At 42.8% G+C, this 26671-nt stretch overlaps 1 protein-coding gene and 1 long non-coding RNA gene across 8 annotated transcripts in view; one reads left to right on the top strand and one right to left on the bottom strand.

Moving 5' to 3' along the window:
* Positions 1 to 180: 180 nt before the first annotated feature.
* Positions 181 to 17028, bottom strand: LOC129341234 (uncharacterized). 5 transcript variants are annotated; one of them, XR_008598112.1, is made up of 6 exons: positions 16674 to 17028; positions 12805 to 13399; positions 7699 to 7832; positions 6147 to 6201; positions 5312 to 5387; positions 181 to 4290 (listed from the first exon to the last, which is right to left on the bottom strand). It is a non-coding gene; the product is annotated as an uncharacterized LOC129341234 (long non-coding RNA). The 5 variants fall into 5 exon arrangements; XR_008598111.1 differs by lacking the exon at positions 16674 to 17028 and having other exon boundaries at positions 12805 to 16654; XR_008598113.1 differs by lacking the exon at positions 16674 to 17028 and having other exon boundaries at positions 181 to 4228; positions 12805 to 16654.
* The window catches only part of HNF1A (HNF1 homeobox A), a 32034-nt gene continuing 16289 nt past the window's right edge, over positions 10927 to 26671 (top strand). For 2 of the 3 annotated variants that reach the window (XM_054996313.1, XM_054996312.1), the window contains exons 1-3: positions 10927 to 11331; positions 24158 to 24357; positions 25155 to 25341. In XM_054996313.1, coding sequence (XP_054852288.1) covers positions 11006 to 11331; positions 24158 to 24357; positions 25155 to 25341 — 713 coding nt within the window. In that variant the 5' untranslated portion in view covers positions 10927 to 11005. Of the gene's footprint in view, positions 11332 to 22693; positions 22783 to 24157; positions 24358 to 25154; positions 25342 to 26671 lie in introns of those variants that run through there. The other variant, XM_054996314.1, reaches the window with a different exon arrangement.

Below are 26671 nucleotides of genomic sequence, written 5' to 3'. Positions count from 1 at the left end.
CCTCAGGCCAGTCACACACACTCTGAGCCAAGCTACAAGTGATGCCTGACACAGGTTGGACACTTGTCAGCTTCCCTCAAGTTTTGATGGGAAATGTAGGCATCCTGGTCTTGCAGCTGCAATGGAGAGCCAAGCTGTAAAACCAGGACGCCTACATTTCCCATCACAACTTGAGGTAAACTGACAAGTGTACAACCTGTGTACGGCATCACTTGTAGCTTGGCTCTCAGCCTCACCCTGGGAGGATAAATTGAAGAAGCACTTCCTCCTTTCTGTGCTAGGCCCTGTAGCAATTTTCTGATCTAGTGAAAGCCCACCTCAAAGTGAAGAGAAGGCCCTAGCCCCAAGGGCTGCGGCTTTCCAAGCAAAGCAGGGTGATGCTGGGTGGCTTCCTTGGGGCAAGGTATTGTGGGAACAATTCCCAGGTTGTTGATCTTTGGCATCAGTGTCACCTATCCCGGGGAGGGTGTCCTTGAGCCTGATTCCAAAAAACAACTCGTGCCTTTGGTGCAGGACGGGCCAGTTGCTGTTGGGCCATGGCACACCCACAGCCAGTCTCCTTGCCTGGTTGGTACTGGGCACCATGCTAGGGCTGTCCTATGGGGTATGTGGAGGCCTCCCCACCCCGACCCCCAGCCTTTCTGGTTGTGTGTATCTTAACATGGCTGTCTCGCCTGACAGAAAATCTTTATGACGACCCGCCAGCTGACCTCTCTGAAATCGACGCTCAGCTCCAGGTCTTGCAGGAATACATGAATAAACTCGAGACGAGAACATAGTCCCTGCAGAGGGGGGGGGGGGGTAGTCTCCATATAGATATCCAGTCAGCTTCTGTTAGTTGTGTGTCACAGATTTTTCGCCAGTGTGCTTGGTATGTGAACGTACGTGTTTTCAATCCTGTTAACAGCTGCCAAAGCAGCCATTGCCACTCGCTGGAAAATTGTAAATGCTCCAGATCCCTCTCCACGGTATAAGAAATCATGGGACAATTACACTATGGCTGCCATCACAGACAACCTCTCACACATAGACCCCCAGGTAACATTAAGAGACTTTATACCTAGCTGGTACCCAGAATACCTAATGAAACAACAAGAAATCCCCAGAAGACCTAAAAGATCCCCAAAAGAACTAGACCTAAAGATCTAAATCTATGGTAAATTGAAAGTATACCATTTCTCTATATCACCTCAAAATGTGACTATGATCAAAATCCCCACTACTGGATATATGCACTCACCTTCACATGCTCATATACAACAGCACATAATTGGATAGGTATCCAATACAGTAAGATCTAATCATTGATCAAATGAGACTTATATATATGTTATCTTTGAATGTATGAATGTACAATGATTTAGAAAACATATACTGAATGTAATGTTTGCTTATAGATACTTATCCTTGTAAAAACTTATTTGTATCATTGAGATTTTGAAAACAATAAACAGAATTTGATTTTTAAAAATGTGCTTATCACTTTAGAAACAGCAAAACCAGATAAACTACCTCAAACCATTATTTTCTTAGTCTTGACTGAAAACCTAACCATGATACACATAAATATAGGGAGTTGTAATGTAGAAGCATTCACTGGTTAAAATATCTCATGTCACCTATACTGAAGAAAGCTGTGCTATTGATTTATTTAAAATATTTATATCTCACCTTTCTACAAAGCCCAAGGTGGCTTATAAAAAAATAAAACACACAGTTAAAAACATAGTTGAAACAAATCTATTTGAAATGGCTTCAGGTATGTTAAAACTACACTGTCCTGGTCCTCAAAAACACACAGCTGCTTCTGTACTTGGGCCCATCAATGACATTTCATTATCAACCAACAAAATAGATTCTGCTTGTTTTCTTGCTCTGTAGGAGAGAACAGGCTGGCTAAGAGCAATCCAATGACACTCCGTCTGCACAGAGTTCTCCTCCATCTGCTGGAGATCTTTCTTTCTTTCATCAGGCCAGGCAACATCTCTTTCATCCCGAAACGTCAGCAATGGAGTTGAAGCAGTAAGCACAGACACCGTGTCATCTGGCAGAGCTGCCTTTAGGACTTAAGGCAAAAGAAATCAGTGCACCGCTGTAAGCAGCAAGGGGAAATGGGAGGAGGGCATGCATAGTCATAAGGCCCCCGCCAGATGGCTTACACAAGCAAGTCAAACCATGGTCCGAATTCTTTTTGAAAAGATGTTGCACTTTCTAACTCTTGGTAGGTGTAACTAACAGGCAGCAGCAGCAGCATTCTCTGTTCCAAAGGTTTAAACGCAAAAAGACTGAACAGAAAGTTTTTAAGTGTCATTCTTTTGTGTAAAGGTTTCATCCAGCTTCCTCTGACTTCTTCAGTGCCCCCCTCCCCTGCAACAGAATCCCATGTGGTTAAGCTAGCCAATGTCCAGGACGAGCCTGAAGTTCCGTCAGAATTACAAGTGATCTCTGAATTACAGAGATCAGTTCCCTTGGAGGAAATGGCAGCTTCTCCAGTAGACCCTATGGTATCACATCCCTGCTGAGCTCCCACTCATTCCCTAACTCTGCCCTCCCTAACCTTCACTCCCCAAATCTCCAGGAATATCCCATTGCTGAAGTTGGCATCCTTACATAAAACAACATAGGACATGAGTATTAGCTCTTTGAAGCCCACAGGGACAGGCTTGCATAGTTTTTGCACTGCTACTATGGCTGCTAATAGAAAGCAGCAGCAAGTGTTCCACATAGCAGCTTTCTAGTAGTTTTCCTTCTCCAGTTTTTTAAAATAGTAATTTAATATTGTTATACACAATCTGTTCATCAGATTCTTTGAATTCCCAGTTTTCATTTTAAATAAAAGTCTTTAGCCTCTTTGGTTGCAGAGATATGTCTTTCCCCTTATATCTCCACAATGAAAGTGGCTAGAGACTTAACAAAAAATAAAACTGTGAATTCAGAGAAGCTAAATTGTTAGCTCATTATAACAATGTTCTATTGCCAGTTTTTAAAAAGCCACCCAAAGGGAAGGAAATTGCAATCACAGGCACAGGAAAAATGTCTGCCATATGGTTAGGAATGGGAAAATCCAAACTTTCTCTCCCACATGGCACTTATCCAGGAATTGCTGCAATCTTTTCTAAAACTTTGGAGTAAAGCAGATTTGAGGAAGACTGGAGAGAAGCCAGGTAAACATCATGGAGAGTGTGCATGAATACACTACAATGCCGTGTAGAATCCAGAAAAAAACTAGGGTTGCCAATTCTGGAAGCTTGGAAATTCCTTGAGATATGGGGATGGTGCCTAAGGGAGGTGGATTCTGAGGACAGGAAGCAGCTTAGCAGGGATGTGATGCCGTAAAGCCCACCCTCCAAAGGTGCCATCTCCTCCAGGGAAACTGATCTCTGGAGATCAGTTGCAATTCCAGGAGAACGCCAGGCCACATGTGGAGGCTGAGAACCCTAAAATGCCCACTTCCCCAAAGCATCAAATATGAGGCAAATTACGCCACAGAAGGAACAAAAAATGCAGAAGAAAACACAGGCAAGTCCCACCTAAACTCTTTTATGTCATCTTCCCACAGTGCAAAAATAGACTGACGCTTTCACCTACTTGGAGGTCAAAATCTACTTAATGCTGTTATTGGAAAGGGCCCTCAGAAATCCAACAGTCCACCATCCCCATCTATCAGAATTTTCCAGTGCAAAGAAACTAGTGCTGACTGCCCCTAATAAAGAACAATTAGTTCAGTAAGCCCAAGCAGCAACGTATGGCAAAAATATCCCCTTTATAACTTGCTTTTGCAGGGGAAGAAATGGGTACAAGTTGGTGCACAGGCAAGAACAGGCATGCACCCCTCCCCCCAATTTAATCATTGGCAAAAGAAGCTCCAACTGGTATCACAGTTGTTACACATTTCTCTACAAGTTTACATATGCAAAACACAGAATCTGTGTAAATTAAGCTAATTCAAACAAAGCTAATTTAGTTTGGTACCTCTCCCTATCATTTTTGTTCCTCTGCTGCCTACTGGAATCTATCTCCCTATCTGAAGCTTAAGGCAGATAACATAAATAAACTATAACATAAATAAAGAGCAGCTCGCCAGCCCCAGAAGGTCACAAGATGACATGAAGTCTCAGCTTTGAGATTTCTTTGATACGTACCTTTGGCCACATACAATGTTCTCTGGTGCAGCTGCAACTCTCAGTAGGAATGTCTGCTTTAAAACTCCAAATTTCCTTCTCCTGTCCTATTTGATTATTAAGGCATTAAAAGGCTCTTTACTGTATGCCAGAGTATCCAGGGTTTTACCTAAACAGTGTGTGGTGGGGAGGAAATCAGCTGAACATCCTTATATATTCCCACGACTAGACAAAACACAAAATTTTAAGGGCAAGTTCAAATGACATTTCTGGCAGCTCGCTCTCACAAGAAATCACCATTCATGTGAGCCATCTAATCAGTTGTGCCAGTAGCTAAAGAACAGGCTTTGCACAAAGTTGCAGTTACACCATCCTACAGTTCATTGCTCATACAAGAACACCATGTGTCTGAGTGGTGGGTTATCTAGGAGAGTGATCCTTCCAAACTAGTGCCTGTGCTAGCTATAAAACAGAAGGTATAATCCCTGACTTCTTGGACACCCTAATAAGGAGGCAGAGTGAAATAAACATATTAGCTATTCTGGGTTGCTGCTGGAGAACCTGCAACTGGAGTTGTGATGAAAAGCAGCAAGGCTACTAACCACCATAGGGATTCCCCACCTATTAGGGCCAAATGGGTTCAAATTTTATCAGTGCTGTAAAAGCATACTTGGGTGCAACTGGCTGACCATGGCTGACTCAGGTGCTGGGTCCAGAGGGACAACACAAGTGTGTTGATCCTTCCTAAAGTAACCATGGCCACCATCTGTTTTTGCTAGAAAGCACAGCCTAGGGGCTTAATTTGAGTAGGGCTTAGCTCTAAAATCAAGTTTCCCATGGGCTAGGATTAATTCCTGTAACATGATTAATTAATAAGAAAACTCAAAATATTCAGAATCGTCACATGCCAGGAATTAAGGACGTTTGGAGTCTAAGTGCAAGCCCTTTCTCTGTCCCTGAAAACTGGTTGTATAACTAACTGTAATCAGAGTGAGCCAACTGTGGTCAATAGGTGAGAGTAGAAACCCAAGGTGCAGTGAGCAGCAAACAAGAGGAGCCTAAGCGGCATTTTTACAATGGAATAAGTAATCATGTGCACTGTCCCATAAAGAGTAGAGGCAGAATTGGATATGGCAACATTCCTTGGCTTTGTGTACTTGAGACAACAATTATTCATATGTATTACTCACCTGCTTTTAAAGCCTTCTGGGGCAGGACTCATTAGGACTCTCAAATTATCTTGCCACTCTCCACATATAGATTACTCTGGAGATGGTTAGAAGGAAGAATAAAAAGGTGAAGACAGACATGACACGCAAAGAACAGTGGATTCCTCACGCCTAGTGTAGCTTGGCCTCCTTCCAGCTATGCTATTTGCATAACAGATGTAAAGTCCACAGGCTGAATGCTGAGCCTGCTGTCAATCTTGTTCTTCCTCTCTATACTTCAAACAAGCTTTCTGTCTCTTAAAAAAAATTACAGATTTTTATCATGCTTTATACCCAGGTTCCAAAGTGGTAAACAGAAGATATAAAATTGCAAAAATACATCATATTTTGGTCAATGATATCAAAGGCCACCACCAGATCTAGGAGAACTAGTAGAGTCACAGTTGTCCTGTACTCCATCAAGGTGGCAAAGGCTGTTCTCATTGCAAAACCCAGCATAAAGCTAGGCTGAGATAGATCTAGATAATCAGTTCAATCCAGGATTGCCTGGAGCTGTCCAGCTACCACCTTCTCAATCACCTTACCTCCAATTGGTAGATTTGATAGTGTGAGCTATGTAAATTGAGATCAGCTGGATTCATTTTTTTTTCCAAAAGAGACCCATCAACCACTTCTTTTAAAGCTGCTAGCAGACATCATCTTGGCCAGCCTATTATGGCATTCTTAGGTCTGCATCTTCAGATTAAATTAGCTGAAACGCATCCATGCAATAGTGATTTGGCAGCCTCAAGGATTTCTGGTACATAAATAACTTCCAACGTGGCATTCAAGTTAGATCTGATGTGAATTATTTTACCTGCAATCTTTTGACTCTTCTAGTCACAAAGGGCTTCCCATGGTTCCATAGGTTCCTGTTAAGGAGTCAACTTTTTAACTTCTCAGAACAACTCTGCTGGACAACACTCTGCAAACTCTATGTTGACAGAGAAGTACATTTTCTTTGCCATCATGAAATAGGCCTTCAAGTAGGCTCCACTCACATTAGGTCTTCTGCCATTTTTGTTCTAGCCATCATCCCAACTATTTCCAATAGTTTCCTAATGAATGGACAGGGGGCAATCTTGAATTAACACATTGCTTCAAAAGCCCCTCTCCTAATCATATCTACAACTCATTTCCAGATGTCAACTATAGTCTCAAGTGGAGAACCTGTCCAATAAGCTGATAATTCCCTATGAAGTTCCCAGAAGTCCCTTGGCAAGGAGTTTGTGGAGCAGACCCTTCTAATTGATCCCTTGCCCCTGCAGAGGCTGGTGAATCCCATTAAGTTTCACTTTCATTAGGTGCTAATCTTCCCATGACAAGATACACCAACAGTTCCCCCATCTACAGGATGTCCAATGTCCTCCACTTCTCTTTATTTGGCCATCTTGACGCTCATCACCCTACTTGGCAGTTCCCCATAAATAACCAATTGCTGCCTCTTAAGTTCCTTTCTACAGGCACTCCTCCAAACACATTATTAATGGCTTCAGAAATATAGGACACATGGCACTTGGCATCTCATTTTACCTTATTCTCACTGGGGAGAGAATAACTAGAAAGAAAAAGATGGCTGATATTGGGGAAACCATCCTCCACAGCAGCCATTATCTCCAAGGGAACTGATTTCTTTAGTCTGGAGATCAGTTGTAATTCTGTGGAGATCTCACCTGGAGGCTGGCAACTTTAATCACTGGTGAACCAAGGAGGAGAGATTCCAAATACAGGCAGGACAAATGGAAACAAGCCAGGAGGGAGCAAAAGGTGCAACATAACATGTTTACCCCTCCCATCTGGAACAGCCACTGTTGGTAATGTCAGTGTCTCTTGAGCTAAAAATAATGTCATTCAGGAACAACAGCCACTCCAGCTTTATCCAGATGGGGCCTGGATCACATCCAAGTCACAGGGGAGGAGGAGTCCCAAATACAGGCAGCAGCATATGTACATTTGTCTACTTATATGTTCAGTGGTTTAAAAAAAATCACAACTGTTTTAAAAGTTGAAAAATTGCCCAGAATAATGGTGGTGTAGATGTTCTTGAGACAGCAGAACTACTACCCAATCAGTGCTGTCAATAGCTGGCCTTTGCAGAAAACTTGGATAACTTTTTAAAAAAGTTATTCAGTGCTTAATCTTGGAGAGACTTAATGCAATAAGGGAGTTTCTAACTGAGCTTCACTGCTCTACAAAGACTAAAGCTTCACTCTTCTTAAAGGAACAAACAGTTCTAACAGTCCGTCATCAGAGATGGTCCCCCACCAACTGATACCAAGCAGCGTATGATATAACAATATCAAATATTTGCCCTATACATTCTCACTTCAGTATAACCCTCAGAAAGCTAGATGGAGATAATACTTTACCCCTGAATGATTAACCATCTACACCAAACAGCAAGACCCTTTTCGCTTCAGTGGTGGGCCAGTTCAAACTGAAGAAATGCTCTGGGCTGCTGGCAAGGCCTTTGTTTGAGGTCACATAGCAGGCTACAGGTCTCCTAAAAAAAGAAATAGAAGAAAGTGTGTGGTGCCTAGAGATTATAGGCTTACTGAAAGTATTTGCAACACACCCCATATTCCAGGCCCAGTTTTTCACCCAAACAAATACAAGCGACTTCTTGAGGCACTGTAATGGCGGCAAGTTTGTGTGTTATTGATCAAAAGGCTCTTTTTAAAAATCATTTCGTTCCTGCTTGGCTATTCCTGAAGAGATCTAGGATCTTCCAGAAACAGGTGAACAGAAATGACTCAACAAAGACTTTCTCCCTTCTTATCCCTTCCCCTCTTCTCCTGAACCAAATCATGAGGAGAAAGGAAGAGACAGAACATCCAGATATGGATGATGATGAAGCCTGATGATAAACATATAGTTCTTTTTATTAAAAAGTATCTCCCGGTATTGTTTTATTTTAGCAGTTTGTTGTTCCATGAGAGACGATGGGAGATGAGAATGCTTCAGTGAATTTACTGGAGGTGGCAAAGGGTGTGGCTTGCTTTGCTCGGGGTGGCAAAACACGGTGAACCAGCCCTGCCCACAACATTCATACTTACAGTGAAATCCTAAGCAGAGTTACTCCCGTCTAAGCCCATTGATTTTAATAAGCTTAGACTGGAGTAACTCAGCTTAGGATTTCACTGTTAGGGAACTAACAAGGCAGACTACTGGGAACAGGGAAAGAAGTCTGGTACACTTACATCTGCATTGTTTGCCAGGGTTAAATGGCTCCCCCCCCCCCCGCGCTTCCTCACAGCATCATAGTGCTTCAGTGCTCCACCCAGGTTTTCCCTGTCTTTTCTGAGATTTTTCCCAAACATGCTTTGCTATGACATTTTGGGAAAGATCCCAGTAAAGCCCATGTGGATGGGAAAGTCCAGACCTCCCTCATCCCATGTACATCAGTGTTATCTTTCCCTGCTATAGCCCACCCACCCCCCAGTGACAATTCCTCCTGCCACCAGAGTGTTGTTGTTTTTAAATCAGCAGTTGTCATAGTTATAACATTATAATGTTATACTCTCTACAAGGTACTCTGAATTCCCAGTTTTTATTTGTAAAAAAATAAATATCTAGCCCCTTGCAATGCAGTGAAATGCCTTTCTCCTTATATCTCCATAGCAAAAAGGGTTAGAGATTTAATTTAAAATGAAAGCTGGAAATTCAGAGTACCTGACAGACAGAAATGTTATAACAATCTGACAATTGCTGATTGGGGAATGGCTGCCACACAGAGGACTGGAGTAGGGAAAATGCATGGAAACTACTCATGTGGAAATCCCATTGCCTCTGCAGTGTAACAGCAACCACAGTAGCAACAGGGAAACCCACACAAGCCTGTCCCTTATGTGGAAAACACTCTATTAAAAATATACACTTCCATCTATAGACACCTCTCTCAATTTGAAACTAAGGACAATTAGAGAACAAAGAGAATGTTACATGTTGAGCCCCCTCCTCTCCCTTCCTGGCTGACTGTATTGGGAAAGGCTGAAACCATCACCTCAGCTCTGGAGGTGCAGGCATTTGGAAGGGACAGGAGTTCATATGGTCTGGGACTGTTCAAAGAGAGCAGGTTTCTGGAGGGAAGCAGGTGCTTTGAAAACACTGGCAATTTTTCTAAGAGCAGCTTTACCATTGGGAGACCATATGTATCACTCAGAGATGTCTGGACTTACAAAGCTACAGCAAAGACAGATGTCTAGGGGGAGCGGGGAGAACAAGGTAAACAAAGACATATGTACGGGAAAATGACCAACCCAAGGGTGCCTAACTTAACCCTTAACCTGCAGCTCCCCTTTCCCTTTTTCCCATCCCACATTCACATCCTCCCTGCTCATAATCTCTTCCCAATGGAAATCAGTTTGTATACTCTTTTTGTTTATTGTTAACAGGAAAAAAACACACCTTGAGAAATATTAACTGATTTAAAAAACCCAAACAACCGTTCCCTCCCTCACCTGGTTGTAATTCCAGTTTTGCCAGTCACACATTCTCAGCCTAACCTACCTCACAGGATTGTTATGAAGATAAAATGGAGGACAGGAAAGTGACGTATGCCTCTTTAAGTTCCCATTGGGGAGAAAAGGGGTATAAATGAAATAAATAAATAAATAAATAAATGAATAAATAAATAAATAAAATAAAGCATTTCACATATGTTCTGCATGTATACAAACATACACATACTCTCAAGTCAAAGACATTAATCTTGCTCTTCCTTCAATGTTTCAGGCTCACTGTCCACCTTATAAAAGTATTTTAAATACGGCACTTAGCAATACGTGAATCTTATCTAAAGAAAATGTTAAAAGCTTCAAAATTTTCTGGGGACAAAGGTGTATTGTGTGCCTGTAATAACTAACAGAAACCCTTCACCCTGCTTCAAAGTAATTGTCATCAATTCAGAAGTGCAGCAACTCCCCTAGATCTTAGGCAGAAGCCTTTCACATCACCTGCTACCAGGTTTGTCTAGTTGGAGATGCCAAGAATTGAACCAGGGACCTTCTGCATGCCAAGTAGATGTTCTACCATTGAGCCACAGCTACTCCCCAACTGCTGAGAGAAGGAGAGTGACATTTTAATGTCTCACTTTGGGTACCAATATCTTAGAACAACCCTGTAAGTGTCAACCCACATCCCTGAAGGAAATATGACTTACGTTTCTTGAAGAGGCTGCTAAGCTTCTCACCAAGCCATAACAAACTCTTGCCAACTTAATATCATCTTCAAAGTGTACAAGATGACCAGTACTACTTCAGCTCTTGCCTGTCTCCTCCAACTCTCCATTTTCTCTTCTTCTCTCGTCTTTTACCCAATCTTTCCTCCCCCCTGCTTCTCCCTGCGTACTTTGTGAACTGCTGCTGCAATGCCGAAGTCCAAAGTTCAGTAACTTGCCTAAGCACACAGATAAATATGAACCTTGGAGAATTTGCATTGCTCCAATGTAAACAGATATGCGAGGGTCCCTTTATCAGTTCTGACTGAGGACAGTTGTGGGGGGTCTGAAGCAGCTAATTTTGTGTCTTGGATTTGGGGGGGTTGTAAAGGCGGGATCCACCAACTGTTGGCTGCGCGATTTCAGAATCATGGTGTAGCAAAAAAAAAAAAAAAGGAGCTTGCAGCAGAGACGGTACAGCTTGCGTATTAGAAGAAAGAGAAAGGAGGAAAGGGACCATGGTCTCAAAACTTACTCATCTTCAGGTGGAACTACTGGGTGCACTGCTGGAATCAGGGCTAAGCAAGGAGACTCTTATCAAAGCCCTGAGTGAGGCAGACCCCTACAATGAGAGCCAAGGGCTCACCAGCACTGCCCAAACGGACAAAGAGGAAACCTGTGCAGAAATCCCTGTTCTTCCCAATGGAATGGGGGAGTCTAGGATGTCTGAAGATGAAACATCTGATGATGGAGAAGACTTTACTCCTCCAATAATGAAGGAACTGGAAAATCTCAACCCAGAGGAGGCTGCTCATCAAAAAGCAGTGGTGGAGAGATTATTACAGTAAGGACATCTCCAGCCTTCTCTTTTTCTCTCTGCTTTCTCTCTACTCTCAGCCTTGTATCTAGACACATGAGTTTCACAGCTGATCTAAGAGTTTCAGACGGTTAGCAGCACCCAACTTGTGGCATTCCATGTCTCTTTGATAGGATTTTAAAATAATAATGATAACCCTTGCTGGCAAATAATATTTCAAGTATATGCTACAAGGTCTTACCCAGAAAAGAAGTGTTTCTTTAAAGCGGGGAAGAAGTTTGAAATTCTCTCTATAAACATCTCCCTCTTTGGGCTACCATTTCAAAAATGTAGGGGAGTGGGTGGAGGAGAGAAGCCACATAGAACCAAGAAGCTTTCAGAGCCATCTTCCCATAGTTTATAAAATCACAGAATGGGAGAAAGCACCCCCCCCCCAAACAACATAAATACATTTATTTTTATTGAAAAAGAAAACAAGGACATTAGCTGGAGATCAAAGCACCTTTTCTGTTCAAGGGGCTGTATAAACACACAACCTTTGCTCACCATCTTGAATAACTCCAAACTATCTTGCTATTACTACCAACAGATACGGATTACAGATCTCACACTAGCCACCCCAGTATTTTGAAGCCCTGGAAATTTCACACAAACCTTCAGGGCATGTTTGATCACTTCTTCACCATTCTTTCATATATTGGGAAATGGCAGCTAGATTAAACTTGACTGTATTTTATTTAGGTTTCCTAAAGATTTCTGTATCGAACCTTTTGATTGTTAGAAAACATCTGTGATTTCAGGTGTTTCCTTTTACCTTATTATTATGGAATGTATTGTATAATATTATGGTTTCTTTCTTCTCCCTTTCCGTTGTCTTTACAAGCTATAGTTCATTTAAAAATTAGCTCTCTAATACAAGCCTAATTTTAAATTCAAGGCTTATCCTAAATTTCAGAACATTATAGTTTCAGTTGGCGGGCCTCTGTATAACTGGATGAAAATTTACGCAGGGTTTCATTCTCTGAAAGGGGAGAGGCAAGACTATAAGAAGCGCCCTTGCAGACCAGGCTAAAGGTTACTTATAGTGAAATCCCAAGCAGAGTTATATTCTTCTGAGGCCACTGATCTCAGTGGCCTTCGAAGCACATAACTACGTTTAGAATGGCACTGGTTCCCAACAAACAGCCCATGGAGGCAACAGCCGGTGGCCACAGTGTGTTAATGCTGGAAACATTCTACACTCACTGTGATACCCCTAAATTAAACTTAAACCAAAAAAAATCCATATTCCACAATCGAGATACTCTTCAGCAACATAAAACAGCTGTATTGGTAAAAGCTTCAGAACAAGATCACACCACAGGGGATGCAATAACAGCTGTGAATGTCCTGGCTATTGATTATATTGTATTTACTTGCAGTGTGTAAAGCGTCTTGGACCTCAGTGAGAAAGGTGGACTATAAATAAATAATAATAGTAATAATAATAATAACTCTTACCTGGAAGTGGAAGAAGAGAGCCCTCATCATTCCACCAGTACTTTGTCTTCTTCGTTGCTTCCTTTTTGACCTCTTCTCCCACAAATCATCTTCCTCTTCTCCTTTCTCTCTCTTAATGTTCATCTTCAAAACTTCCCCTTTTACCAGTATGCCTTCCTTTGATGCAGTCTCATCTCCCCATCTTCCGCTTCACATCTCCCCAACTCTGTGTCGAGCTCTTGGGGTCAGTTTGAGTTCTACAGCCTCAGGACTTGTCTGGTTACTAATTATCCAGTGGCTTTATTATTTCTCTTTTGTCTTATAAATTTATATTTGAAACGGCTCCGATAAGCTTTTTGATCATTAACTTCTGACTATTTATCAGGCCTCTCTTCTCAGAGGAAGCCACAAGAGTCAGGAGAACACATAATTCGGCTTTCCTCTCTTGAAATGGATGTGGATGGAAAAGGAAACAGGGAAAGGGAAGATGAGCTTTGGAAAAGGAGCAATGGGCGGGTGCATTCACACTGATCTCTCACTCTACTCGGTATTTAGCCTGGATGGGTTCACATGTTTCCATTTCTAATATGTGCAAAAAAGGTGTTTTAAATTAATCCTGGAAAATACATAAAAGTAATACTTAAAATTTATATAGTACTTTTTGAGAGTTCAAAGCGCTTCATGTATGTTATCTCAGTAATCCTTTGAAAAACACTGTAAGGTAAGTTAGTATTATTATCCCCCTATTGTTGTGGGGGAGCACTTACTGAATTTTTGGCATAATGTGAGATCTGAACCAGAGATTAACCAGCTCACAACTCACTCTCTTTAGGCACTACACCAGACTAGATGTACACATTTTCTTTGTTATTTCTCCCCTATCTGCCTGGACTGTTTAGCACTAGTATAACAAAACAGAAGTCCAGTGGCACCTTAAATACTAACAACTTATATTTCAGTATAAGCTGAGGTCTGGTTAATGAAAACTCATACTGGAATAAATGTAGTTAGTCTTTAAAATGCCACTGGACTTTGTATTATTTTGCTACAACAGACTAACATGGCTACTCCACTAGAATTAGCACTAGTGTGTCAGTGCAGATTAGTTCTAAAGGAGGGAACATAGCAGTGTGATCATCCACTCAGGGCTCTAGTATCCCTTTTCTAGAGGGTACAGAATACTATCCAGCAACTTTTGCAGTCCAAAAAGAAAAATAATCTCATTAATTCTGCAAGAAACTTGATTTTTGTCCATTCTGGTGCTAATCTCTTTACCATCTTCCCTTCCTTCACACTAGAGCATTCCAGCAACCCTATCCCAAGAATTCAGCCTCAAAATTCTTCCTATGCTTATACATTTCCTTCCCAATGGAATAGTTTCTCAGTCCCCAGCTCCCAGTAAACAGACAGTGATCTCTGAAACCCTTTAAAAGTTTCTATTACTTACTTGTGCCTTTAATTCACAAGCAGGAAAGCATTTGTCTGTATGATCAAATCTTAAAGAGCTATGTGTTCAAAGACATGAAAACTTTGTGATAACAGAGTGGTCGATCTAATCCACTCTTTTCCTACCATTCTCAAGGACATTGCATGTTAATTATTTTCAACTGAAAGCTTTTAGGCAGATCATGTGTATATTTTTCTCTTTATGAGAGAAGCCCCAGTTTATAGAGACTATGGCGGTTTTCACATGGGGACAAGCTTACGTGGTTTCCCTGTTGCTATTGTTGCATCCGATACACCGCAGCAGCAGTGGGGCTTCCACATGGCAGGTTGAGCTGCAGTTTCTGTGTTTTTTAAAAATGGTAATTAAATATGATATTGACAGAACATTGTAATAATCTGTGTCATCGCGTACTCTGGATTCCCAGCTTTCATTTTTTAAAAGTCAGTCTTCAGCCTCTTTTGTTGTGAAGTTGTGAAGTTATAAAGAGAAAGGCATATTGCTACCAAGAAAGGGGCTAGAGAATTACTTTTTAAAAACAAAAGCTGGCAGTTCACAGAGCTGTTACAACACAGATTGTTATAACATTATATTGATATAATATGTGACTTTCCCCATGGTGGGGAAAAAAATGGCTGCTGAAGGGACAGAAGCAGGAAAAATGGCTGCCACATGGGTAGGAAAATGCAAACATTCCCTACCATGTAGCAGCCCTCCATCCTTTACTGTGATTTTTCTCACAACTTTGCAACAAAGTAAGTTTGTGAAAGATCAGCGAAAAAACGGAGAAATCCCAGAAGGTGCACAAGTGCCCCACAGTGCTCTGGAGAGGCAGGGAAAGGCCCACTTCCCCACATCATCAAATCCAAGGCAAATAACCCATGTGCCAAAATGCAAACTGCCACCACTGTGACACATGGAACTTGAGAACCAGCCACACTGGAGAGTACTCGCATTTTGTAGATTCATTATTTTTATCTATTTTAATTAATAAATAATAATAACAAGAATAACAAATCTCTTTGTATCTTTGAGATTCACATAATTTGGTGGGAACATATTAAACAAATTATGGTTCTTAGAACTAGCAGAGTCCAACAGAAAGTTCTTATGCACAAGACCCACTGAAACAAACAACTTGCAAAAAAGGACAGAAGCACTCTCAGGTTTCCTTTCCATTTTTCTGCTCACAACCCAAATCCACTGACTATTGCTTTACCTCACAATATAGTTGCCTCAAGATTACAACTAGGAGCTTTTATATTCTGCAGCTAACTACATTGTATTCTATGGGCAGAAAGGGAGTAAACATGTGCGCAGTCCCATAATGTTAGTTCATTCAGTCCACAGAAACTGTTTGGACTTTGGCCTAGAAAGCAAACTGATAATGCTGAAAGTATCAGAATAGGTTTTGCAAGTTCCTCACTCCTCCCTCCCCCAATCAGAACATGAGTGTTTTTCTCCGCAAAGGAAAGGAAAGCTAGTCCCAGGTGGGTGTAACAAAGTCGTGCCATCGTGTTCACAGGGAGGACCATGGAGCAGCAATCAAACTTTTACTTTTTTGCGTGGTTATTGTATAGGTGGAGAAAGGAGAGAGGCCAACATTTCATTGGTGGGGGGCATAAAGCTAACCTCTGGTGTGGCATTAAAGCATTGTGACGGGTGAAAATGACTTTAGTTTCAATGGAGAACCAACTCTTTCCCCTATGAATGTTGCTAATCTGCTTTAGCAAGGGTTTTCAAATGGTGTTCCTCCAAGATTTATTGGGGGGGGGGAGGTTACCAGAAGCTCAGTAACAGAAGACAAGAATTATTCATCCATTTGATCTTCCCTGTAATGTGCAGCCACAAGAGAGAATTGGGGATGTTCAAGGGTGAGGCCCTCGTATGCACCCTAAAACACAATGTGCAGGGGTTCATTACTAGGGAGGGTCAATATCAAAAGAATTTTTTTGACAGCAGAAGCTCTGAAATCCACTGAGAAATAAGAAACAGCCATTTTATCACACATGCATTTTCTAATCAGTATGGTTTTTAGGTTTAACTTCTAGATGTGGGGAATTAAAATGGAGTGCTTAAGATCACCAAGGAAAACTCTCTCAGCGTTAACAGTGTTATCACTAAAGGAAATGTCCGGCAATTTCCCTCAGGAGTAGACACAGAGGATTTCAAGAGGGAAATTAAAGTTACAATAATTTTGAGGGGGGACAGAATTTTTTTGGGGAGGGGTGCATATTTTTTTTAGGGAGAAGCAAGGACAAAAAAATATCCCAATTGTTTTTCTCCTCATAGTCTTTTTTTTTTTTTGCTGAGGGTGACAATTGCTTTTGGGGCCCTGAAGTGGAATTGCAACATCACTTCTATTGCTTCAGTGGGTACATAGGCCAGCCTGAGCCAAGCAGGGCCAAATTCAACAGAATCAAAATGATTTGGGTACAATTCTTACCTTTCTTCCTTTCTGTCCCTTCCAGGTCCCATTTATTCACTGAAATTAGCACAGTTGTAGCTTCAAGGGTCAAAGATCAGGAATGGTGGTAGTGATGGTCTTAAGTTTCCAGGTCCATCTTTGGTCCAATGCAGAAATTCCAAATAAGATTTTAAAGGGGATCAAAGGTCTGCACTAAGAAACGGACTTTAAGCAGTGCCATATTGCCCAGTGAGAGAAAGGAAATGGGGGGAAAGGGAGTGTGGAGAACAAAGAACAAAAGAGGACATTCAAAGAGGGGGTAAGGAGAACATCTAGGCAAAAAGATCATTACAGATGGAACACTGAGAAGGACCCCACCCCACCCCAATGTTGCCTTCCCAGTTCTCAGGATTGGGCTTTCTTTTAATGCTAACAACTTGATATTTACTTTCCATTTAAATTTGAGATGCTGCTATAAATTATCAACCAGGCTCTTGTTCCCTTTGAGTTTATAACTAACTACCTGGGTTACTTATTGTTCAGGTAACAAAAGGGAGGTGAGAAAGACCTTAAAATGCAACCTCAGAACACAGCAAAGAGAGATGCCTGAAATGGATGTCCCTGAGAGGTGGAGGAGAGTCACAATCATCGCTTAGGGGATCTGAAGACAGTAGACCAAAGTTAGGGGTGGGTGGAAGGGGGCTACTAGTTAACACAGGATTCTTCCCTCAGCTAGCAAAGAGTGGGTTTTTAAATCTTCAGCGTGTCCTCCTGAATCCACAGCTTCACAAACCCTATATGCAAAATAGAAGGGTCTCATTACATCTTACACAACCCCTGTGATTGTCTTATCTATTGTATCTGTGTATCTGCTCCTGGGCCTGCATCTGGCTTCCTGTTTTTCAGAACTTAATAATGAGTGATCAAACATAACCATTTGGTCTGCAACCAAATGTTAATTGCAAAAGGGGAGGGCTGTGTGACTCTCTTATAGTAAAATAAAACGTAAGTCCAGTGGCCCCTACAGTCTAATAGTTTTTAATGTTAATTTTTAAGATGCCCAGGACCTGAATGTTAGCCAGTTGATGGTGCCATTATTTTAACTACCCTCTAATTACTAGTGGTTTATACGGTAATTAAAGATAGTGGAGAGGGAGCTATGTCTGCCAGGGGTCTTACTTTTGGGACTCAAAACAACATATTCCATAAAAGGAATAGCACTTTAAAAATTACAATATCTGAATGCAATCTCTGTATCTCTGCATTTGAAATGGAAAACAAAATGTAAAACAACTTTGAAAAATATAAAAGAAAAGTATTACTCTTTTGGCTCCAGGTTGGCAAGCAACGTCCTTATCAAATGGAGCAAACAGTAGCCTCTCTGCTCTTTATATGAGGATGGTGTGGTGTGGCTCCCTGCTCTCTCCACCTATCTTACAGGGCCATAAAAGAGACAAAAGTTAACAGGAACTACACGTATTGAACACTTTCTTGTATTTGGATTCCCATTTATATAACACATTCACGCCTATAATCTTCCAGGGTCATGCAAAAAATTGCTTTTGTTTCTATTAAAATCTGTTTTATTGCCCTGTTTTAAATTTATTTATTGGTTTTCCCTCTCTTGCTTTTTTCTTCCTTACTGAAAAGGGTGAGGGCAGCCTACAGGTAAGGGCTAGCAATGTGCTGAGAATCTCTCGTGCCAAATTTGCTTTCCTCCTCTGGTGTCAATGCTCTTTTTAATGCATCCATGATGCTGTGCCGGACATTAATGTTATGACACCTGACATTACATTTCCCAGAGTGCACAAAGGTATGAAGCCTCAGAGCCAAGCTACAAGTGATGCCTGACACAGGTTGGACACTTGTCAGCTTCCCTCAAGGTTTGATGGGAAATATAGGCATCCTGGTCTTACAGCTTGGCTCTCCATTTAATTGAAGTTTACAGAGCAGCAATCTATGGGAGGGAGAACATGTGGTTAAGAGGGGAGTGCAGGAGTCGGGCTCTTGCCGGCCCCCCCTTCCCCTCCACTGTGTTTGGGGTGGGGGTTCTGTAAACTTCAATGAAATGGAGAGCCAAGCTGTAAGACCAGGATGCCTACATTTCCCAACAAAACTTGAGGGAAGCAGACAAGCGTCCAACCTGTGTAAGGCGTCGCTTGTAGCTTGGCTCTCAGATACTTCTGAAAGAGCAACCAAGGCAACAGATTCTATTAATCTTCCCAGCCTGGCTGGACCAGCCCCAGATACAGCAGTATGTGTGTGAAAACAGGAGAAGCTTGCTTGTCAGTTATGTTATTCTTCTTCCCCTTCCTCTGATCTCTGAACTGTCTTTAAGCCATGTGTAGAATAACAGATATTATTTTTAAAGTTAATGTATGGTATAACAAAATTAACAAACTGGCTCTGTTATTTGATTAGTCAGTACTTCTATTAATATCCTTGCTTGTCTCTTTCCCCCTCACCGTTGCACCTCTGGATATATTATCCTCTAGAACATTGCAAGGAACTCTGAAACACACGTCCATGGTGGTACATGGCTGCTTCGATATCCTCACCTAAAATATTACCCACACCAAAGAGCTCTGTTATGGGCTTTGTCAGATAACTGGGATGCCCTTTAGGATATGTGGGCTCATTTACAAGCTGGCCACCCTCCTGCATCCATCCTTGTTGCCATACAGTTATACCAGCTTCTTGCAGATAGTTTCAGGTAGATTGCCATGTTGGCCCACAGTAGAACAGCAGGATTTGAGTCCAGTGGCACCTTAGAGACTAACAAGATTTTCAGGGTATAAGTTTTCAAGAGTCAAAACTCCCTTCCTCAGATACAAGGAGCAGTGGAGATCCCTGAGTCTTTATATCACAGTCACCGCCTACTTCCTGACTCAGGGATCTCTCCACTCCTCCTTGTATCTGAAGACAGGGGCTTTGACACTTGAAAGCTTATACCCTGAAAATCTTGTTTTTTAAGGTGCTGCTGGACTCAAATCCAGTTTGTTGCAGAGACTCTCTAGGGTCAAGAGTGCTGGGATGGTAATCTGGAAGTGTTACCCAGGTGGAAAGTCTTAGTGGAGCCAACACTGTAAAGTTTGTACCACTGTGCAGCCTCCGAAGTGACCCCAGTACAGCGTGATGATGTCCCTTATTGAAATGTGACTTTGCAACTGAGCTACCTTTATGGGCCAGGAACAAGGGCTGCAGTACTTCAGTGGGATCCCATCTTCCTCTGTGCTCTTTATTAGAGGATGCCTCTATCAGCTGCCTCTACCATCTGTTGCCCAAGCATGTTGTCCTTTGTCCTTTCTGCATTATGTGGAACATCCTCCAACTCTGCCAACTCCCGGCTCATCCACTTAGAGTGACATGGGTCTTTTATTTTACCCTTCTAGCCCACCAACTTTAGCCTCAGTTTCTACCCATGTGGTCTACCAAAGTCAGATCTGTCCCCTCCTTGCCTCTCAAGGCTAGATGTACTTCCAGCTATTTCCAGACCCTGGCTGGGTGTTCGTGATTGTTGCTGCTGCTTAGGCCTTTCAGACTTGTGAAGAGCCAGCTGGTAGGAGAATCTGGGGCTTGAAACATCAATTGCCTGCAGGTTCAGCAGGACAGATACGTGGGCGATGCCTTTTGAAGGTCCAACATGCCAACAGCATCACCAATCTCACTTTGCGCAGAGCATCCAAGGCAGCTCAGATTAGTACATCCTGTTCTGGGTTATGAGGGCTGCTAGCCTTTATATTCTGTGCTAGTTCATCTGAACTATGTCCCACCCCTGAGTGCTATGTTGATGGTTTCGAGGCCCACTTCATCCATGAATGTGCACTGAACTGATGGGAAAGGCCCGCCTTTCTATCTTCCGTGTGATGTATATAACAGAGCATTTGGAATGTATGCTGCTATAGAGACTTTGAGTGACGTGAATTCCAAGAAAAAAACCATTCTCACAGAGGACAGAGATTAAAACATGTTTAAAAAGAACACGTCCTACTTATATATTTCAGTAGTTTAAAAAAAACCCTCTCAAGTCTACAGTTTGATCCTGGCAGGCCTTTTGAAATTGACAGGATAATGGAAAGTGGAACCAATCAGAGCTGGTTAGCTGCTATGGAAAAACCCGGGCGGCATGAGTAAAACCCAGGCTGCATGAGTAAGAGAGATAAAGGTGTTTGAGCAGAGCTAGCGGGGGTGGACTTTGTCCTTGATAAAAGGCCTGTCTTTGGAGACCTTGAAGCTGTTGCCCAGCCCTCTTAGCTTAACACTTTGCTATGGTTCCTCTCATCCCCCACTCTGAAAGCCATTAAATCTGTTGCTGGAAATTCAAACAGGAGAAGATTCTAAATTTAAGGTCAGATTTGTGTACTGTCAAGTCACAACAAACACATGGCAACCCAGGCAAGAGAGAAGCAGAGGTGGTTTGCCATTGCCTTCCTCTGCAGAGTGATCCCAGTCTTCCTTGGTGGCCTCCCATCCAAGTACCTACACAGCTTATCTTCCAGGATCAGACAAGATCAGGCTATCCCATGCCATTCCACCACCAAGGTCAGATTTAGGGGTATCAAAAACAGTTGGAAGAGTCCCATTGAATCTTTGGCTTACAATTAGTCAAGCTCTTGCCACATAAGCATTGGCTGCTTCCACACATGTTGGATAATGCACTTTCAATGCTCTTTAGTGATCATTTGGAACTGGGTTTTCGTGTGTGAAACACAAAATCCACTTCTAAAGGATAACTAAAGTGCATTGAAAGTGCATTATTCAACGTGTGTGGAAATGGCCAATGTCTAAATGCTGAGAATATAATACTACATGTAGGGTACCTGCAAGGACTTCTGTGGGGGGCTTTCCCCCCCCACACACACCATCTTTCCTTTCCCTGAAAGCCCCCCATAGCCTCTCTCCCTTTCCTGCTTCCTTCTCTCTTTCCTGCCCACCAGCCACCTGGTCTTTATCTGCCCCCTATCTTCAGCTTTCCATCCCCCTGGAAAAACTGATCAAGTAGCATGGTGGTGGCTGAGCCAGGCACAGCTGCATGGTGGGGAACCTGCAAGGTAACTCAGCTTCCCCTGTATCCCCTTCCCTACACTATTTCCTCCTTTCCTCCTCCTGGCATCCCTCCCCATATCCTGGCCTTCCCATCTTCATAGCATCAAAGAATTGAAAGGGGCCTTACAGACCATTTAGTCCATCCCCCTTCCCAATGCGGGAACAGCCTAAAGCATCCCTGACAAGTATTCATCCAACTGCTCCTTGAAGACTGCCAATGAGGGGGAGCCTACCCCATCCCTAGGCGGCCGATTCCACTGCTGAACTAGTCTTGACATGACAAAGTTTTTCCTAATGTCCAGCCTGTACCTTCCCTCCCGTAGTTTAAAACCATTGTTTTGAGTTCTATCCTCTGCTGCCAACAGGAACAGCCCCCTTCCCTCCTCTAAGTGACAGCCTTTTAAGTACTTAAAGAGAGTAATTATGTCTGCCCCTCAAACGCTTCTTCTCCAAATTGAACATTTCCTGGTCCCTCGGTCTTTCCTTGTAGGGCTTGGTCTCCTCCTTGATCATCCTAGTCGCTCTCCTCTGCACCTGTTCCAATTTGCCCTCTTCCTTTTTGAAGTGAGGCCTCCAGAACTGCACGCATTACTCCTGACCAATGTGGCACATAGTGGGACAATGACATCCTGTGGCTTGGATGTTATGCCTTTGTTAATACACCCCAAGATTACATTCACCTTTTTTTGCTGCTGCATTACACCGATTGCTCATAATTTGCTTCCTATCCACCCGTATCCCAAGGACATGTTCACACACACTGCTACCCAGAAGTGTATCCCTCATCCAGTATGCATGCTTTGAATTTTTGTTACCCAGGTGGAGAACCTGGCACTTATCCCTGTTAAATCACATCTTATTTAAATCTGCCCACTTTTCCAGCGTGTTCAGATCTTGTTGAATTCTATCTCTGTCTCCAACAGTGTTTGCTTCTCCTCCCAGTTTGGTGTCATCTGCAGATATAATGAGTGATCCCTTCACACCCTCATCCAGATCATTTATAAAAATATTGAAAAGTACTGGGCCCAAGACTGAGCCCTGTGCCCCTCCACTGGACACCTCCCTCCAATCAGACATGATGCCATTGACAACTACTCTTTGGGTATGGTTATTCAGCCAGTTCTCTATCCATCTAGCCTTCCTAGAATCCAGTCCACAGTCCAGCAGTTTACCCATTAGAATGTCATGAGGAACCATGTCAAAATCTTTACTGAAATCCTTGCAGCATTCCTGCAATCCAGTAAGCCTGTCACTTGATCGTAGAATGAGATGAAGTTGGTCTGGCAGGACCTGTTGAGGACAAATCCATGCTGACTTCCCTGTATAACCATGTTGTCTGTCAGACGCTTGCAGACTGACACCTTTAATATCTGTTCCAGTATCTTCCCTGGGACAGAGGTCAGGCTGATTGATCTGTAATTCTCAAGATCATCCTTTTTCCCTTTCTTGATAATGCGGATAACATTTGCCCTCCTCCAATCTTCCGGCATGCCACCTGTCCTCCAAGAGGCCTGGAAGATGATCAACAAAGGGTCTGCAAGCTCTTTTGAAAGTTCTATAAGCACTCTTGGGTGCACCCCATTTGGCCCAGAGGATTTGTTCACATTCAGAGCAGCAAGGTGCTTCTCCACAATGACTTTGTCCATGTCAACCAGAAATGAACTTATATATCTACCATCTAATCCTTGTTTCTGGGAGCTAGGGAGTTTAGACTTTTGTAAGGTACCAAGGCCCCTGGCAGTAGGATCTTTATTGTATGGTGTTAGAAAAGGGAGCAGTTGTCCACTTTCTGATGCTCTTTTGTGTCTTACTGCAAATGGACAGAGCGTGGTATTGCAACTATTAGCTCAGCAGGGAACAAGCAACACAAGGAGTCAAGAGAATTCTACCCAGCCCTATAAAACTGCTATTTTTACTTGATCTTCTCCTCAATTGGAAAAACTCATTACTCAGTTGCTCAGACCCACACCCAGAGGAAAACCGGGTTGGTTTTGTCATGTTAGAAGGTCACCCTTCCCTGCCCCCAAGTAATTCTTAGAATGGCAAGTGTGTGAGGTCATCCAGACTGTGACTAGACTATGCCTGGGATAATATCACATGAACCTCTTGACAAATAACAGCAAAGACACAAGTCCTTTGGATAGTTAGCGAGAAGAAAACATGCAGGTGTCAGGATTAAACCGAAAACAAGGTCTGAACCTGACAAATGTCAACTAGGGGTTCCCCTCTTGATAGGGGGATGCTGTGATCTGAAACCTGATTTATCTAGTGTTGAAACTGAAAGGGGTATATAGGAATTCAGATGCACCAATGGAACCCTAAAAGAGAAATAGCATGTGAAACAATAGAGAGAAAAGGGTCCTTTCTTTTTACTGTATCAAGTACATACAAGAAAATGCTGTTGGTATTTTAATACATTTCAGGATTGAGAGAAAGCAATCACCTCTTTAATGCAATATGTCCCCTGCTCTTTCCAGAGAGGATCCTTGGAGGGTAGCTAAGATGGTGAAGTCCTACCTACAGCAGCATAATATCCCCCAACGGGAGGTAGTGGACACCACGGGCTTGAATCAGTCCCACCTCTCACAGCATCTCAACAAGGGCACTCCCATGAAGACTCAGAAGAGAGCCGCCCTCTACACCTGGTACGTCCGCAAGCAGCGAGAGGTGGCCCAGCGTAAGTACAGCAACCAGCAGCTCTATCCTCAAAAACATAACAGAGCAATGCCATCCCAAGACCATTTGGTGCCCAAGCAAGTGCAGCATGTAGAGCAGCAGCTATGGTTCCACATCCTTTATTGCAGCATCTCAAGAGATTTGGGGACATGCCTCTCTGTGCTCAGAACAAACAGCCATGGTCAAACTAATATGCAGTGAGAGAACTGGAACTCTGGTATGAACAATAAGTGAAACTTCTTGTGAATCCTCAGAGGAGGCTGCCCGCTGCATCTCTGCACAATTTAGTGCTCTGGTCTTGTCACCTTTCAACCAGCCTTCATTAATAATCACTCACCTACTCCAGAGGCAAAGACAGAGCAGAAGTATCCACTTCAATGAGGCCGCCTGAGAAATCTCTGCATGAATCCTCCACTCAGGATTCATTTCCTTTTAAGTAGAAGGTACTCCTAGAACAGTATGCCATGCAGAAACACCAGAGGGCAGGCAAGGCAAAGCCCCACTCTGGCACAAAATAAGCTTTTCAAGAGGCAAGCGTAAAGCGAGCCTCTGGATTTAATTAAAAGCAATAAACAAACGCTCAAACAAATGCAGAAGACAGGATGGTGCCCTGCTTTATTTCTTGCTTGTTCAATTTTTTTTCACAGCAGAAAAATATCACAGTACTACAAATTAAAATATCTAATGCAGGTACATCAAGTTATACTTCAACCTCCTTCAACTTCGATTCTGTGGGACACTTGACTTCCAGTAGATGAAAGAACATAAAAATAACATCCTTCTCTTTTGCGGTTCCAGAATTTACACATGCTGGCCAGGGTATCTTGGTGGAAGACACAATGGGAGATGACCTACCAACTAAGAAAGGCAGAAGGAATCGGTTCAAATGGGGTCCAGCTTCACAGCAAATCCTCTTTCAAGCCTATGAGAGACAGAAGAATCCTAGCAAAGAAGAACGAGAAGCATTGGTGGAGGAGTGCAATAGGTGATTGGGGAATACTGCAACAGGACAGAGTGAGAAAAGAGCAATTAGCCATGATAGAGAAATGGAGCATCCATGTTCAGAGGTGGTATATTTCTGAATGTCAGACAGGGATAAACAACAGGGGAGGGCTATTATCTCTGTGCCTTGTTTGTGGACTTCCCAGAAGTATCTGCCTGGCAGAAACAAGATACTGGACTTGAAGGACCTTTGGTTCTTAGAGAATGACTATAGTATAGTGGTTAAGTGGTTGGGCTGTGAATCAGCACTCTGTTGGCTCAAATCTCACTACTCCATGAGCTCAGTAAGTGGCCTTGGCTCAGCTCTCAGCCTCAGCTCTCCAGCTGCATTGTGGCCTTCCCCCCCTCAAATGGCCATTTGAGGGGTTCCATTCCAAATGGCCGTGGTGGCCATTTGAGGGGCGAGAAGGCCGTTTTCAGCCTCCATTGCCACCCTGTGGGCCCACGCAGCAACAGAAGAGGCCAAAACCGGCCTTCCTGCCCCTCGTGGGAGGAAGGGGAGAATGCCGCAGGCCCGCAGGGCAAGGTAAGTGTGGGGCTGGGGCTGGGGGCTGGGGTTTGGGCAGTTTAAAGGGCCCTGCCGCTTGCAAGCAGCAGGAAACGTTTATATGGTCATTTCCCTGGGGAAATGGCCATTTAAACTGCCCCTTTATGACCCAAATGAACCAGTAGACCAGTTCGTGGAAGTCTGTGGAACCATGAACCGGCCTGGTTTGTGCGTTTTTTTGGGTCATAATTCGATTCGTGCCCATCTCTACTTATTATTAGCCTATAATTCATCCAGTGGAGGCACTAATGATTATAATCTGAGAGCAGCTTTACAGGTTGCTGAATTCTTGTGAAGTTCTCCCTATCTCAAAATCTGTTGGGGGAAAAAGATGCACTAGAATTTGGAACTGAAGAGTGAAGAGGGGGAGGTGATAGCAAAAGGAAAGACCAGCACAGCAGAGATTATAATCATTTGCAGACTTTCTACCTATTTCCACATTGATTTTTCTGCATATTATAGAGAGCTCTAGGGCATGTGGAAGGTTACTCTAAACAAAACACTACTCACAGTGTGATTTCCATTTTCATACTGACATACTTCTTTGTTTAGAAGCATGACCATGTGTATTTGGCTTGTTGAGTTGGAAGTTTGCTACCTTCAAAATCCACCTCAAGAATTCCATGACAATTTAATGTGATTTTCTTTTAGCCAGTGGCATTCTGAACCTGTAGATTACACTGACAGAGAACAAGACATTTGGAACCTCCCACCACAGAGTTTTGCTTCCACCTGGGAGAATGGAGATTAGTAGCCACCTGTGTCT

Source organism: Eublepharis macularius, chromosome 13 (assembly GCF_028583425.1).
Source record: "Eublepharis macularius isolate TG4126 chromosome 13, MPM_Emac_v1.0, whole genome shotgun sequence".
In the NCBI taxonomy this organism is placed as follows: Eukaryota; Metazoa; Chordata; class Lepidosauria; order Squamata; family Eublepharidae; genus Eublepharis; species Eublepharis macularius.
Note: the sequence above shows the minus strand (reverse complement) of the source record. Positions and strands in the feature narration are given on the sequence as shown.